Source organism: Loxodonta africana, chromosome 11 (genome assembly GCF_030014295.1).
Source record: "Loxodonta africana isolate mLoxAfr1 chromosome 11, mLoxAfr1.hap2, whole genome shotgun sequence".
Taxonomy (NCBI): domain Eukaryota; kingdom Metazoa; phylum Chordata; class Mammalia; order Proboscidea; family Elephantidae; genus Loxodonta; species Loxodonta africana.
Window position 1 is genome coordinate 95869646 of NC_087352.1, and position 16992 is coordinate 95886637.

Genomic DNA, 16992 nt, shown 5'->3' on the forward strand with positions numbered 1-16992 from the left:
TAACACACATGGAACATTCTCCAAAACAGACCACATATTAGGCCATAAAGCAAGCCTTAACAGAATTCAAAACATCAAAATATTACTCAGCCATCTTTTCTGACCATAAAGTCATAAAAGCAGAATAAGAGAAAAAGCAAGGGAAAAAAAAAAAAAATCAAACACATGGAAACTGAACAACACCTTGCTCAAAAACTACTAGGTTACAAAAGAAATTAAGGACGGAATAAAGAAATTCACACAATCAAATAAGAATGAAAACACATCCTACCAGAACCTTTGGGGCACAGCAAAAGCAGTGCTCAGAGGTCAATTTATAGCAATAAATGTACACATCCAAAAAGAAGAAAGGGCCAAAATCAAAGCACTAACACTACAACTTGAACAAACAAAGACAGCAGTAAAAGAAGCCCTCAGGCACCAGAAGAAAGCAAACAATAAAAATTAGAGCAGAATTAAATGAGATAGAAAACAGAAAAACAACTGAAAGAGTTAACAAGACCAAAATCTGGTTCTTTTAAAAAGTCAACAAAATCAATAAACCACTGGCCAAACTCACAAAAGAAAAACAGGAGAGGAAGCAAATAACCCAAAACAGAAATGAGATGGGTGATATTACAACAGGCCCAACTGAAATTAAAAGAGTCATAACAGAAAAACTGTGAAAAACTGTACTCTTAACAAATTTGAAAACCCAGATGAAATGGACAAATTTCTAGAAACATACTACCTACCTAAACAAAAACAGAGGTAGAACAACTAAATAAACCTATAACAAAAGAAGAGATTGAAAAGGTAATTAAAAAACTCTCAACAAAAAAATCCCTGGCCCTGACAGCTTTACTGGAGAATGCTACCAAACTTACAGAGAAGAGTTAACACTACTACTACTAAAGGTATTTCAGATCACAGAAAAGAATGGAATACTCTCAAACTCATTCTATGAAGCTAGCATATCCCTCATACCAAAACCAGGTAAAGACACCACAAAAAAAGAAAATTATAGACAATATCCCTCATGAACTTAAGATGCAAAAATCCTCAACAAAATTCTAGCCAAGAGAATTCAACAACATATCAAAAAAATAATTCACCATGACCAAGCAAGATTCATATCAGGTATGCAGGGATGGTTCAACATTAGAAAAACAATCAATGTAAGCCATATGTAAATAAAACAAAAGAACCAAATGATCGTATCAACTGATGCAGAAAAGGCATTTGACAAAGTCCAACTCCCGCTCACGATAAAAACTCTCAGCAAAATAGGAATAGAAGGGAAATTCCTCAACATAATAAAAGACATTTATACAAAGCCAACAGTCAACATCATCCTAAACGGAGAGAGCCTGAAAGCATTCCCCTTGAGAAAAGGAACCAGACAAGGATGCTCTTTATCACCACTCTTATTCAACATTGTGCTGGAGGTCCTAGCCAGAGCAATTAGGCTAGAAAAAGAAATAAAGGTCATCCAAATTGGTAAGGAAGAAGTAAAAGTATCTCTATTTGCAGATGATATTACCTTATACACAGAAAACCCTAAGGAATCCACAAGAAAACTACTGGAACTAATAGAGTTCAGCAAAGTTTCAGGATACAAGATAAACATACAAAAATCAGTTGAATTCCTCTACACCAACAAAGAAAACATTGAAGACGAAATCACCAAATCAATACCATTTACAATAGCACCCAAGAAGACAAAATACTTATACAAAGAAAATTATAAGACACTACTGCAAGACCCCAAAAGAGACCTCCATAAGTGGAAAAACATACCTTGCTCATGGATAGGAAGACTCGACATTGTGAGAATGTCTACTTTACCAAAAGCCATTATCTATAGATAGATACAATGCAATCTCAATCCAAATTCCAACATTTTTTAATGAGATGAAGAAACAAATTACCAACTTCATATGGAAAAAGAGGCCCCAGATAAATAAAGGATTACTGAAAAAGAAGAACAAAGTGGGAGGCCTCACACTACCTGATTTTAGAACCTATTATACCGCCACGGTAGTCAAAACAGCCTGGTAGTGGTACAACAGATACATAGACCAATGGAACAGAATTGAGAATCCAGACGTAAAATCATCCACCTATGAGTAGCTGATATTTGACAAAGGCCCAGAGTCTGTTAATTGGGGAAAAGACAGTCTCTTTAGCAAATGATGCTGGCATAACTGAATATCCATCTGCAAAAAAATGAAACAAGATCCATACCTCACACCACACACAAAAACTAACACAAAATGGATCAAAGACCTATAATATAAAATCTAAAACGATAAAGATCATGGAAGAAAAAATAGGGACAATGACAGGAGCCCTAATACATGGCATAAACAGTATACGAAACTTTACTAACAATGCACGAATGCCAGAAGAGAAACTAGATAACTAGGAGCTCCTAAAAATCACTTATACTCATCCACAGACTTCACCAAAGGAGTAAAAAGACAACCTACAAGCTGGGAAAAAGTTTTTGGCTATGACAAATCTGATCAGCATCTAATTTCTAAAATCTACAAAATACTGTAAAAACTCAACAACAAAAAGACAACCCAATTAAAAAATGGGCAAAGGAAAAGAACAGGCACTTCACCAAAGAAGACATTCAGGCAGCTAACAGATACATTAGGAAATGCTCACGATCATTAGCCATTAGAAAAAACAAATTGAAACTACAATGAGATACCGTCTCACCCCAACAATGCTGGCATTAATCCAAAAAACACAAAATAATACATGTTGGTGGGCTGTGGAGAGACTGGAACACTTATACACTGCTAGTGGGAATGTAAAATGGTACAATCACTTTGGAAATCGATTTAGTGCTTCCTTAAAAAGGTAGAAATGGAAGCACCATAGGATCCAGCAATCCCATTCCTTGGAATATATCCTAGAGAAGTAAGAGCCCTCACATGAATAGATAAATGCACACCCATGTTCACTGCAGCACTGATCACAATACCAAAAAGATGGAAACAACCAAGATGTCCATCAACAGATGAATAGATAAACAAATTATGGTATAGTCACAGAATGGAATACTACGTAATGATAAAGTACAATGATGAATCTGTGAAATATCTCATAATACGGATGAATGTGGAAGGCATTATGCTCAGTGAAATTAGTCACAAAAGGATAAATACTGTATGAAACCGCTACTATAAGAACTCAATAAAAGGTTTAAAAGTAGCAGAAAACATTCCCTGATGGTTATGAGAGTGGGGAGGGAGCAAGAAGGGTAGTCACTAACCAGATAAAACCCAGTGCCAGATAGTAGACAAGAATTATTTTAGATGAAGTGAAGCACAACACACAATACAGGGAAAGTCAGCACAACTGGACTAAACCAAAAGCTAAGAAGCTTCCTTAATCCAACCAAACACTTTGGGGGACAGAGTAGCAGGGGCTAGGGACCACGGTTTCAGGGCAGATCTAGGTCAACTGGCATAACCAGGTTTATTAAGAAAATATTCTTTATCCCACTTTGGTGAGTGGCATCTGGGGTCTTAAAAGCTAGCAAGCAGCCATCTCAGATGCACCAACTGGTCCCAACCCACCTGGAGCAAAGGAGAATGAAGAACACCAAAGACATAAGGAAAATGTGACCCCAAGAGACAGAAGTGGCATATAAACCAGAGACTCTATCAGCCTGAGACCAGAAGCACTACAGGTTGCCTGGCTACCACCAATGACCTCCCTGACAGGGAACATAACAGAGAGTCCCTGATGGAGTGGGAGAAAAGTGGTGTGCAGAAACTCAAATTCTAGTAAAAAGACCAGACTTGATGATGTGACTGAGACTGGAGGGACCCCAGAAGATGTGGCCCGCAGACTCTCTGTTAGCCCAGAACTAAAATCATGCCTGAAGCCAACTCTTCAGACAAAGATTAGACTGGACCATAAGACATAAAATGATACTGGTGAAGAGCGTGCTCCCTGGCTCAAAAAGATAAAAACATGAGACTAAATGGGCAGCTCCTGTCTGGAGGCGAGATGAGAAGGCAGAGGGGAACAGACGCTGGTTGAATGAACACGGGAAATATAGTGCGCAGAGAAGGAGTGTGCTGTCACATTTAGGGAGAGCAACTAGGGTCATATAACAATGTGTATAAGCTTTTGTATGAGAAACTGACTTGAATTACAACCTTTCACTTAAAGAGCAATTAAAAAAAAAAAAAAGGAAAAACACAATAGGAAGTCTGGAACATCAAATCAAGGAAATAAAGTAGAAAAATAAAATCAAGAGATAGAAAGGAGAAAAAGGTAAATTAGTACATGTCTTAGTCTGGGTTCTCTAAAAGAGCAAAACAGTGAAAACGTATATACAAACATATAGAGAGATTTACTTCAACGAAATGGCTCACACAGTTGTTGGGGGTGGCAAGTCCTAAATGTGTGGGTCAGGCACCAGGCTAAAGGCTTCTGCTGGCTCACATGGTGGAGAGTTTCCAGATTAAAAGGGCATACAAAGTATCCAACAACTGAGTGAAAACAGACCTACACTACGTTATACAATTTAAAACTTCAGAACCTGAAGACAAAGAAAAGATTCTACCAATGGCTGGTAGTGGGAGGGTAGGTCACATACAAAGGGTCAGGAACCAGTACAGGTTCAGACTTCATCAGCAACAATGGAAGCCAGAAAACAGTGAGGCAGTCAGTGCCTTCAAAACTCAGAGCGACTATGATTATCAAGTGGAATTACAGTGGTACTTTAAGATCAATATATTTACCCAATTGTTGTAACACCTTTTACTGAATTATCTGTCCTTCCCCCCTGGATTTAAAATGCCATCTTTAGCATATGTAATTATATATTGCTTTGCTTACCTTTAACAGAAAATTTAATTGCTTTAGATGGTAGCGGTCTTCCTGCATAAGTGTCTGCATTACTTTCATTCAACACAACTTGTAATTTCAATGTATAATTCCCCAATTTTTGAATATTTTCTGGATAAATTAACAAGAAATTAAAAATCAAGTCAACATAGTACTGATACAATTTTTAACATTCAGAATAATAACTCACCCATTTTTTTAAACCAGTAAGGCCATTTTCCTCCATGTTGACTAATATGTGAAATTATTTCCTTGTTTCCACTTGAAGCTTAATAAAAAAAGAGAGAGATTTATGCCTTGAGAAACTGAGTTTAAAACATGAATGTGAAATGTCACACTGATATCTTTATTTGCTGTACATTCAAAAAATTCTTTTGAAGCTTTAAAAGATCTAAAGCCTATCTTATGCAAGTAATCAAGAGTAATGAAATTTTACTCATTCATCTGATTAAAATGCCTTTACCTCAACCCTTGAAAATATATCTGTAAATAAACTTAGTGATACAAACAAAAGAATTTAATAAAGGATTTTCATTTGATATTAAGTCACCTTGAGTTTTCTTCAATTGAGATGATGTATTTATTATGTATATTTTAATCACAATTTGAAAAAAAAAAGTTTTCTTCAATATTCAAATAGTATAGTTTATTGACACAGAGCAAGCTCCAAGCTATACTGCTAAAAGAGCACGGAGCAGAACAATGTGTTTATGTGTATGTATGTGTATATTGCTAACTTTTGTGTAAGAAAGGGAAAGACATACGTACTATCTCTTCTTGTTTATGCTACAAAAAAGAATCACTGAGAAGATAAGCCAAAAACTAATAAAATTACTACCTTACCAGGGAAGAAGAAAACAGAAGAGAAGAGATAACATGACGTCTCTGGAATGTTCCTTGTTACAAACTTGGGCTTTGGCATTATGTGACTAATTTAAATACTCAAAAATGGAACTAAAGTAAAGGCAATTCATAAACAAAATCACAATTTAGATCACGTAGGTGACATGACCCCAGAGACAAAAAGATAATTATTTCAAGTAAGTTTAGAATAAAGAATATTTTATTATTTAAACAGAGAGAAATACATTTTAAAGACAAATAGTGTTACAAAGAAGTCAAACCTATTTCAATGGTCTTACTATTGGTAAATACACTACTAGGATTGTTATTTTGAAACTATACATACTTCAGGATAAAGCAAGTAATTGTTAATATTGCTAAGAATCAAGATTTTCAATGTAAAGAAAAAAAAATACAAGTATAAAATCTAAGTGGTTAGGTAAAAACCTGAAATATGAGTGTGAGTTCAGCTGTTCTTTCCTCTGTCAAAAACACTATAGGCCCCTCAGTGGCGCAAAGAGTGTGCACTTGACTACTCACTCAAAGTTTGGTGGTTCAAACCCACTCAGCAGAGCTTGCCAAAAAAAGTCTGGAGATCCACTTCCTTAAAGATTACAACCAAGATAACCCTACAGAGCAGTTCTGCTCTGTAACACATGGGGCTGCTGAGTCAGAACACATAAAGGGGTGTGGGTTTTTTTTTTTTTTTTTGTAATAAAATAATTGACTCAGGCAAAGATCATTAATGGATGAAACCATTACATATCGGGTGAGTGGGGGAACTTTATAATGCACGGATCATATCACCAACTGAATTTACCAATCCATCCTATTGCTAGTTAGCCTCAAGTCGATTCCAACCCGTGGTGACCCATGTGTACAGAGTAGAACTGATTGCTCCACAGGGTTTTCAAGTCTGTGACTTTTCAGAAGCAGTTGAGTGCTTAACTGTTTGCGCCATCCATCCTAGCATCACTAAAAGTGTGACAATTAGACAACGTGTCTCTTGATTACCTATGAAGTATTGAGTCTTGCTTTAGAGAAAAAAAAAAAGTAGACCTGAGTCTAGTTTTTAGAACAAGCTTCCAGGTTTTAGCAAACAAACAAACAAAAAAAAGAGTGGAACAAGTTAAGCAACATCACAAGAAAAAACAAACTTTTCCAGAATAAGTGATTGAGTTTTGTTAACAAATCAGTGGCATAGGAAAAAGGAGGAGGATCTGCTATGAAACAAGAGACTTAAGAAGACACATAAAAACTAAATGCAACGCATGTGCCTGATTCCAAAGCACCAACCATAAAATGGTATCATTTTAGAAAATCAAGACAAATTTAAGCTGTAGTGGGTATTAGATGATACTAAGGAATTACTGTCATAATTGAATTACAATCACATAAAAAAAATCTATGTTTTTAGAGATATATGCACTTGAGATACAACTGCAAACAAGAATAGATGAAGCAAACGCAACCAAGTATTTGATAATTAATGAATTAGATTAATTTATGTACGGGCAGGCATTCTACTATTCTACATCTTTATCTGTTTCACTTATAATTTTTAAAAATTTAAGTTTAAAAAATCATAACCATGAAATGGATATTAGGCAAATAAACCACCACCAGATCTCTAGAAAAGACCAAGGAACTTTCTAATTTGTAATGCATTTATTCAACAAATATTTATTAATCACCTTTTATTACTAAGCACTAGTAAAAAGTGAAGAAAACACACAATATCCCTGCTTTCCCGGAGCTTCTATCTTCCAGGGAACAGTCTGGCAAACTACCAGCCACGGCTGCTTTCATTCTACAGTGGCAGTTAAGTAGTCCCAAAGGAGAACTTACAGCCCTCAAAGCTTAAATATTTACTATCTGGTCCTTTATAAAAAAGCTTGCCAACTCTGTTCTAGAGGGGAGAGAGACATTCAAGGAATAAACAAAATTTCAAATTATACAAAGTAAATTTAAGGAAAAGAATAAGATGCTTGAGAAAACAACAAGAAGAGTTCTGTATCATTATTAGGGGAAAACTTTCTGAGAAAGTGACATTTAAGCAGAAACCTAAGAGATAAGGAAGGGTTAACTTATCCAGGATTTGCTGCTTGTAAGTTCCAGGTGTAGGAAACTACATATGCAGAGACCTGGAGGTGGGGAAGCCTGGCTTGTATGGGAACTAAAAGAAAGCAATTATGGTTGGCAGTATGGTAAGTGAGAATGAAAACGGTATGAGATGAAGCTGAAGTGGGCAGGGCCTGATCACATGCGGAGCCCTGCACAGCTATGATTGGTATCCTAAGCCACTAAAAAAAAAAAGGTGAAGTAATATGGGATGAAACAGTGACAGATTTGCCATTTACAAAGATCATTTCTGAATGAGCTAGAGCAGAGCAAGAATAGAAGTGGGGTCTCCAATCAGGCATAATTAAGTGATTAACATAAGAGACCATGATAACTTGGACTTGAAAGGTACCAAAAGATATGGAAAAAAGTAGGCAGAATGAAAATGTTTTTTAATCTAGGACTTGGCGGTGGACTGGCAACAGGGGACTAAGAAATAAACGGGACTGCCTAGAAAGAGAAGATGTGCCTAGGATAAAACCCTGAAGTACTGTAACATTTGGATGTGGCATAGAGAAGGATCAAGCAAAAGGACACTGAGAAGCCAAAAAAGGTTGGAGAAATGAAGTACATGGTGTCACAGAAGTCAAGTGTTGTAGATTGAATTGTGTCGTCCAAAAGATAAGTTGAAGTCCTAAACCTTGTGACCTTATTTGGAAATTCAGTCTTTGAAGATATTATCAGTTAATATGAGCTTATACTGGAGTACAGTGGGTCCTATTCCCATCAAAATGTCTTATAAAGAGAACACACAGGGGAGTTAGAAAGGAGAATAGCCATGTGACTATGGAGATAGAAGTAAGCCAAAGAACATCAAAATTTGCCAGGAGTCGGGAGGGAGGCATGGAATAGTTACTCTCTCAGAGCCCTCAGAAAGAATCAACACAGCCCTGTTTGGATTTGTAGACACCAGACATGTACAACACATTAAATTTCTGTTCTTTAAAACCACCCACTGCTCCCTAAAAATGGTATAAATAGGATACAAACCATAACTAACAATACACAAACACCAGAAGATAAGCTAGGTAACTGAGATGGTCTAAAAATTAAACATTTATGCTCACCTGAAGACTTCACCAAAAGAGTAAAAATATAACCTACAGACTGGAAAAAAAAATTTGGCTATAACAAATCTGACAAAGGTCTAATTTCTAAAATCTACGGGAAAATCCAACAAAAACACAAATAATCCAATTAAAAAATGGGCAAAGGATATGAACAGATACTTCATCAAAGAAGACATTCAGGCGGTTAACAGACACACGAGGAAATGTTCAAGATCACCAGCCATTAGAGTAATGCAAATCAAATCTACAATGAGATATCATCTCACCCCAACATTACTGGCACAAATCAAAAAAACAGAAAATAAATGTTGGAGAGGCTGTGGGTAGCTTGGAACTCTTATGCACTGCTGGTGGGAATGTAAAATGGTACAACCATTTTGGAAAATGATATGGCACTTCCTTAAAAAGCTAGAAATAGAAATACCATATGATCCAACTATCCCACTCCTAGGAATATATTCTAGAGAAATAAGATCCATCACACAAATAGACATATGAACACCCATGTTCACTGCAGCATTAGTCACAACAGCAAAAAGATAAAAACAATCTAGGTGCCCATCAACAGATGAATGGATAAACAAATTATGGTATATACACACAACAGAACATTACACAATAAAGAACAATGATGAATCTGTGAAACATCTCACAACATGGATGACTCTGGAGGTGATTATGCTGAGTGAAATGAGTCAATCATAAAAGGATGAAATACTGTATGAGACCTCTATTATAAAAACTCACGAAAAGGTTTACACACAGCAACAATCTTTGATGGTTACGAGAGAGCGGAGCGGTGGGAGGGAAAAACACTAACTAGAAAATAGGTAAGTGGTAACTGGTGAAGGGTAAGACAGTACATAATACTAGGGAAGTCAGCACAACCTGACCAAGGCAAGGTCATGGCAGACACATCCAAACTCCCTAAGGTAATGAATTAATTGGGTTGAGGGCTAGGGATCATGGCTTCAGGGGATGTCTAGCTCAATTGGCATAACATAGTTTATAAAGAAAATGCTCGACATCCTACTTTGGTGAGCAGCATCTGGGGTCTTATAAGCCTGGGAATGGCCATCTAAGATACTCCACTGGTCCCACTCCATCTGGAGCAAGGGAGAATGAAGAAAGCCAAACACAAAAGGGAAAGATTAGTCCAAAGGACTAAATGGACCACAGCTCCCACAGCCTCCACCAGACTGAGTCCAGCACAACTAGATGGTGCCCAGCTACCACCACAGGCTGCTCTAATAGGGATCACAATAGAGGATCCTGGACAGAGCTAGAGAAAAATGTAGAACAAAATTCTAATTCACAAAAAAGACCTGACTTACTGGTCTGACAGGGACTGGAAAAACTCTTGAGAGTATGGCCCCTGCACTCCCTTTTACCTCAGTTCTGAAGTCACTCCTGAGGTTCACCCTTCAGCCAGATTAGATAGGCCAATAAAACAAAATTAAATGGGCACACAGGCTCAGGGGCAAGGATGAGAAGGCAGGCAGGGACAGGAAAGCTGGTAATGGGGAACTCAAGGCTGAGACGGGGAGAGTATTGACATGTCATGGGGCTGGCAACCAATGTCACAAAACAATATGTGTATTAATTGTTTAATGAGAAACTAATTTGGTCTGTAAACCTTCAATTAAAAAAAAAAAAAAAACACTTTTGTAGAATTTTCTTACAGCAGCCCTAGGAAATGGAGACACCAACCTAACAATGTCTAGCTCTAAGACTGCTAAAAAAAAATAAGATTGCTAGGTTACCAATAATTACATGAAGATATTTAAATCTGTACTATACATTAAAGATCTAAACCGACTTGTATACTTACAGTGTAATATAACTTTGAGCTCAACCAGGAGTTTCTTTGACCCTCCATGACTTGTTCCTGGAAGCTTTTGCATTGCTTCCCCTTTTTTATTCAGTATTTCAATTCTTAATGCACCTATTAGTCCAAAATTTAAAGGGAAAAAGTATCTTAATTATACCCAATCTACGATGTCTTGACATTACATTTTAACTTTTCATGGTCTTTTACATATTGGAAATGTGAGAAACAAGAGAAGCATTATTTCAGTAATAGGGGAAAAAAACAAAACATACCAATAGGGGTTCCAGCAGGCCTAATCTCATTTGGCAATAGTTCATCTCCTTCAGGCCAAGTTATTGACAATCTATCAGGGAGCCTGTTATGAAAGCAGCACATTAATGATTCACAAAGTATGTTAATTATGGTCCTAATTAGAAAAATATAAGTTAGTGGAATCTTAAAAATGTTTTTCTGATATATTTTGAAAGGTTAAAACTGGAATTCTAAAATTTCATCTAAAATTTTTCCTACTTAACTATCCCTGTAACTACTGAAAATGTAAAATAAAACCTCTTGGTATTAAGAGCCAGGAATTTTCAATCTTTTGTTGTTTTTCCATTCATTTTTAGTATATGTTACTTTTGGGAGATAATATAAGCTCTAAGATTAAAAGAATTATCAGTGAAATTCAGTAAGAATCTGCTCGTTAACCAGGCAAGCAGAAGAGCCACTCCCTTTTCCTTTTTTTGTAATAATCTTTATCTCTGGTAGTTAAAACAATTTTCTTCTAGTCACAAATCAAGTTTTTTTTTTTTTTAACACCTTAATATAGTACCCAAGTGACAAATTTTACATATACGAAATTTGTTACTTTTTCTACAAATGTTTTATAATAACTAGGGTTGTCAATTTTTTTTTTTATGACATAAAGTTCATTACAACATCAAAGACTACAAATGGCCTAGCGTAAGAGTAAAACAATACACTCAAGACTACTTAAAAGCATTATGATTCATCTTCGGTATTTTTGTCATTCATCTTAAAATGCAGCTTACCTCGCCATTTCATCTTCTACGTATTTTTGCTTACCTCGCCATTTCATCTTCTACATATTTTTTTACAGCTTTCTCAGCAACTGTCCTATCCAGTTTTGCAATTGGCACAGTTTTTATTTCATCATACAATGCTTGAGGTTCCTGAACAAATAAGTTTAGACAAATATTTCAAAGAAAACTATTTAAATCTAGCTGCAATGAAAACATTAGTTTTTATTTCTTCCAAAGAAATATATTTGACCTTAATTAAGTACATAAATCACATTAGATTGTTCTACATTATTCCACAGTGTTTATTTCAGTGTATCATGTCACCCCCTTAGGCCTAATTATAGACTATCCAAATATTAACAAAGTGTAGTATATATAAAAAAAAAAAAACACTGTAGTTTTGGAGTTATTCTTGAGACAGAGTTCTGGCTCCAACTGTTTGTGGGCCCTTGAGAAAATGCATTCTTTACAAAATTACTGTGACAACTAGCAATAATGTATGTATGTTTATGAAACACTGGGCATACAGATGTTAAATTCTATAGATTAGTAAAGACACTAAATATGAAAATTCATGCCAAAACCACAACCACTGTATCCAAAACTAAATGCAAGCAAAATCTAAAATACTGTATCTTTATTTCAATATTTAAACAAAAGCAAGTAGCACCCAGAGACTTTCAATGAATAGCTTCATTTCTTGGGGTCCTACCATTGCAATCTGAACCTCTCCTCCTGTAGCATATACTTCTCCATCATGATCACCATAAAGAAAAAATCTTACTATGCTTCCATAAAAAAGGGGGAGTGTCTTGATTGTCTTCACCTAATGTTTTGTTTAAAAAAAAAAAGGCTTTAGTATTTTAGTAACAGAAACAGATTTAATATTAATTTAATAATCATTTCACAGAACTATTTTATAGAAGAAAACAACTCTTAGTATCAATAATTAGAAAAACTAATGAAAAGTGTATTTTAATATTCCAAGAAAATTATATTTGTGAAGGTCTCTACTTATTCTTAACATAACGTCGTAAAGATACACCAGTTGGGCACCACACAAAAATGTCATAGCTAAGCATTTGTTACTGGGTCCAGAATGTTTTCAAAGTCAATTACTATGAATTCCAAAGTACCTCAAAAATTTTTTTCCCCATAAAATCTCTTGCTCTCAGACAAAGAACACCAATTAAAAACTTAGCAAGTTAACATTTCTTTCAAATACATCCGTTCAAAACTTGCCTGTGAGATTTCATTTTCTTTCTTGGCTCGAAAAGTTTAAGGATAAATTTCATTAATCCAATTTGGAAATTTCTAACAAAACTGTAAGCGTTTGTATTTATACCCAACGAGAACCTGACTCGACTGCTCGAGTTTGCCTCAATCTTACCAGCTTACCCTCTCGGTATCCTTTACCAGCTCCTGCTTTTCATTCTAACCCATAAATGTTGGGAAGGCCCCAGGTTCAGTCCTTGGCCTATTCTCTAGCTACACTCACTACTTCTGAATGATCTCCTCCAGTTCCATGGCTCTGAATACATGATGATGATTCTCACATTGATGGAGGGAACGGCCGCCTTCGACCTCTGTAATTAACTGTGTAAACTGAACCACTACCACTTTCAGGGCCCTCAGCAAACGCCACTTTTTCCCAAGTATTTCAGGATTTGCCTTCTTCTCCCATGCCTTATCAACACCCAAAGCCAGAAAATTCTCCTCTTTTCATAGCACTTATCCCCTTCAAACCTTTTATTATTTGTGTTTATGTTATCTTCATTTTTAAACTATAATATCCCTAAGGACAAAGCACATTTCTAGAACTCTGCATTCTCTACAATGAAAATGCACGTAACTTACACGCAGTAGTTGCTCTATAAATATTTGCTAAAAAATCATTACTTCATGTCACATTAAAAAAAAACTGAGAATCTCTACGTGAGTAGTTTATTGCCAGAAATAATAAAAACCTTGCTAAATGAGCTTTTAGTAATACAAGTTTTTTTTTTAAGTTATAATAAATTATGTAATTAATATCACTTCATTCTTTCCTGAGGAGCCAATACATGCATTATTTTTATTTTTAGGCTAAATTCCAACACATCAAATTTAATTTCAAATTCTAATAAAAACTGAATCGAAAAACAAATTAAACCTACCAGCTGTCCTGCTTTGTATATTTTTCCATCCCATTCTATTGCTGAGTATGTGGCCCAGGGGCCCTGCCTTTTAGAGGGGAGGTCAGGACGTGTAATTACTCCTTTAAAGAGTGTAAATTTTATCTGTTTGTCATATTTTTCATGACAGTCCTTCAGCCATAAAGCAAATTCTCTGTCAATTTTCATTCGCTGTTCCTATAAAATTTTTAAATTTTCCATGTAATTAATATAGTAAACAAATATAATCAGACATTTATCATTCAGCCCATTTTTCCCACCACATACCACAGCTCAGAAAATCTAATAAAAAAAAAAAAATTTTGCTAAATCCTTCTCTCCTACAAATTTATGAGATTCCAAACAAAACTATTACTGAAGAAAGGAAATCTTCAATATTATCCCTGGAACCAAGATCCCAAGAGTTAATATCAGCCACAAAGCTCTCCGTTCCTGCTTCAAATCCTAGGACACACCAAAAAAGTACTCACACTGCATACCTACAAGGAGAAGAACCAATTAGTGGCTTTGGCAAAGGGGTGAAGGAAAAGCTTCTCACTGTAAACCATGCATTCTCGATGGATGGCAATAAAAGGCTATTTTTATGTACAAAGCACAGACATACACACATACAATGAAACAGATACACAGTACATCTAAGGTATTAAATTTTCATTTCATGAATTAGGAAAAATGTCTAAAAAGGCTCCTTACAAAGGTGATAAAAAAGTTTGGGAAACAATGCTATAAACCCTTTTATTCTTTTTAAATATTATATATACATGTGATCTATTAAAAAAGTAAAACTTTAATTATGAAATAAAAATTGTTTTCTAATAATACATATAAAGATGTGTTCTTTTTCATGCACTCATCACCCTGCTACCCGTCCTTCTTTACCCTGCTGGGAGAGGGCCCAGGGAGCAAGCTGCTACTTGCTTGTTTAATGCCTGCCTCCAGAAGAAGGCATATGGAAGGTATCTCCACATTACATGCTTTCATAGAATGCAGAGATAAGCCACAAACTTAGGCTCATTCTTTCTTATACACCTTACTCCAGAGTACCGTATTCCCAAAGGAAAACGGGACAAAATTAAAAGTGATTTCAACTAAAGTTTCTGCAACTTTTAAATCCTCAGTTAGAGGGCTATTAGCTCTCTTCAAAATCCAATTTTACTTTATTAAGTTATTTGAATAAGAAATGCATGTACATGCTAAAGGCTCAAAGGTGCAAAAGGGTACACAGTGCCAAAGACGCATTCAGGCTCAAAGGTGCAAAAGGGTACACAGTGCCAAAGACGCATTCAGGCTCAAAGGTGCAAAAGGGTACACAGTGCCAAAGACGCATTCCTCTCCCACTGCTGTTCTCAGGTTCCAACTCCCCGCCAAAGAAACAAATTTTGTCAGTTTTTTGTCAACACAGTATGTTTTAATTCATTAGATATTAAAATTATTAACCAGGAATAGAAATGTGTATCAAATTTGTATATTGCACTTCAAGCCTAAGCTAAAACTTAGATAATTTAAATAACAAACTACCAGATGCATTAACTAAATCCAGACAGTCAGTAAATGTGTCAAAATACAACGTTAACACGCACAGTAAGATGACAGTTAATCTAGGAGGAGTATACAGGTATCCATTATACTATTCTTTTGACATTTCTGTGTATTTGAAACTTTTCAAAATTATAAAATATATACTTAAAAAGTACAGTATAATAAAAGAATTGGAAAATTAATATTATGTTGTAAAATGAATTCCAAGTCTACCACAACTGACTACTAACTCATTTTTACATGACCTCTGGATAATTTTCAAAAAACATCTAAAACTGCTAAGATTCACACTTTTTTATAATTGCAAAATTAATTTTATAAGAACGGTTGACTATAAATACTGTTGACAATAAATGCATCTATCCCTTGGTAACCCAATATTAAACTACTGAAAGACTACTACTGAGTAAAACTTCCTGAGGTATTCGGGTAGAATATAAGTACACTAATCTCATTCAACTTTGTAAAAAATTTACTGACAGTGGAATAATTCTTGTTCTATCAAATCAATACATGTATTTCAATATTGTTCAATTTCAAACCACCTTTTGGCCCAAAAGTATTTCATAGTTAGACCCCCTTTTTAGCCTCAAGATTGTATTAAAATATTTAAGTTATGAATGTGCTAACATAGCCCTGTACCAGGTACAATTGTTCATATATGCTATCATCAAATGAAGATGTTTCCATCGTTTCTATTCACTATGTCAAGGTCTTGATATTAAGATCTAATACAGACCTGTACATTTTATCCAAATATGCTCTGATCAGTTTGAAATTTTTGATTGATATGAACACTTAATGCTCATGAAGAGAAACTTATTTATACATCACTTACAATTATAACAGAGTATTTTATTAAATGAAATCCAAACTACACAAAATTTCAGGAAAAATCTATACTACGTGTGAGTTGTGTTTTACTTCAAAATAGAGTATTTGCAAGTAAGACACAAAAGGACAAAAACGGTATGATCTCACTTATATGAAATGCCTAAAATGGGCAACTGCATAGAGAAAAGAGTTTATCAGTGGTTACCAGGGACTACGGAGTGGAGGAAAGGGGGAGTTATTGCTTAAGGAGTATTAGAGCAGGGAAAATATTTGGAAATGAATGGTTGTACAACATGGTGAATATAATTAATACCACTGAATTGTATATTTAAAAAAGAAAAAAATGGTAATTTTATCATATACCAAATTTACTTTTTTTTTTTTAAAAAAAAAAGAGCACTGTGGGGAATGTATATACACAAAAGTACGTAGAAAATTTATCAACATTCAAAACTTGATATTTAGAACCATACCTGTCCGTTTAAGATCCTTGTAAACAGGGTGTTCTTATCTTTCAATTTTAGCTCAAGATCCATAAAAGTCAGCTTATTTGTGCTGACCTGAAATTTGTCATTAGTGAATAATGCACCAGATATTCTATTGTAGCACTCAATTGGTGCAAGCCCTCTCTTCTTAGGAGGAGTACACCAGTCAAAGCTTAAACAGAATAAAATATCTGTTAGTAAAAAGATTTGACG

General features: G+C 35.2%; 1 protein-coding gene across 3 annotated transcripts in view; it reads right to left on the minus strand.

The window, feature by feature from the left end:
- The window catches only part of SMCHD1 (structural maintenance of chromosomes flexible hinge domain containing 1), a 190011-nt gene that overhangs the window by 95518 nt on the left and 77501 nt on the right, over positions 1-16992 (minus strand). For all 3 annotated transcript variants that reach the window (XM_064294699.1, XM_064294697.1, XM_064294698.1), the window contains 8 exons: positions 16768-16951; positions 13904-14098; positions 12460-12573; positions 11791-11897; positions 10995-11077; positions 10723-10836; positions 5048-5125; positions 4849-4968 (listed from right to left, as the gene is read on the minus strand). In XM_064294699.1, coding sequence (XP_064150769.1) covers positions 4849-4968; positions 5048-5125; positions 10723-10836; positions 10995-11077; positions 11791-11897; positions 12460-12573; positions 13904-14098; positions 16768-16951 — 995 coding nt within the window. The remainder of the gene's footprint in view (positions 1-4848; positions 4969-5047; positions 5126-10722; positions 10837-10994; positions 11078-11790; positions 11898-12459; positions 12574-13903; positions 14099-16767; positions 16952-16992) is intronic.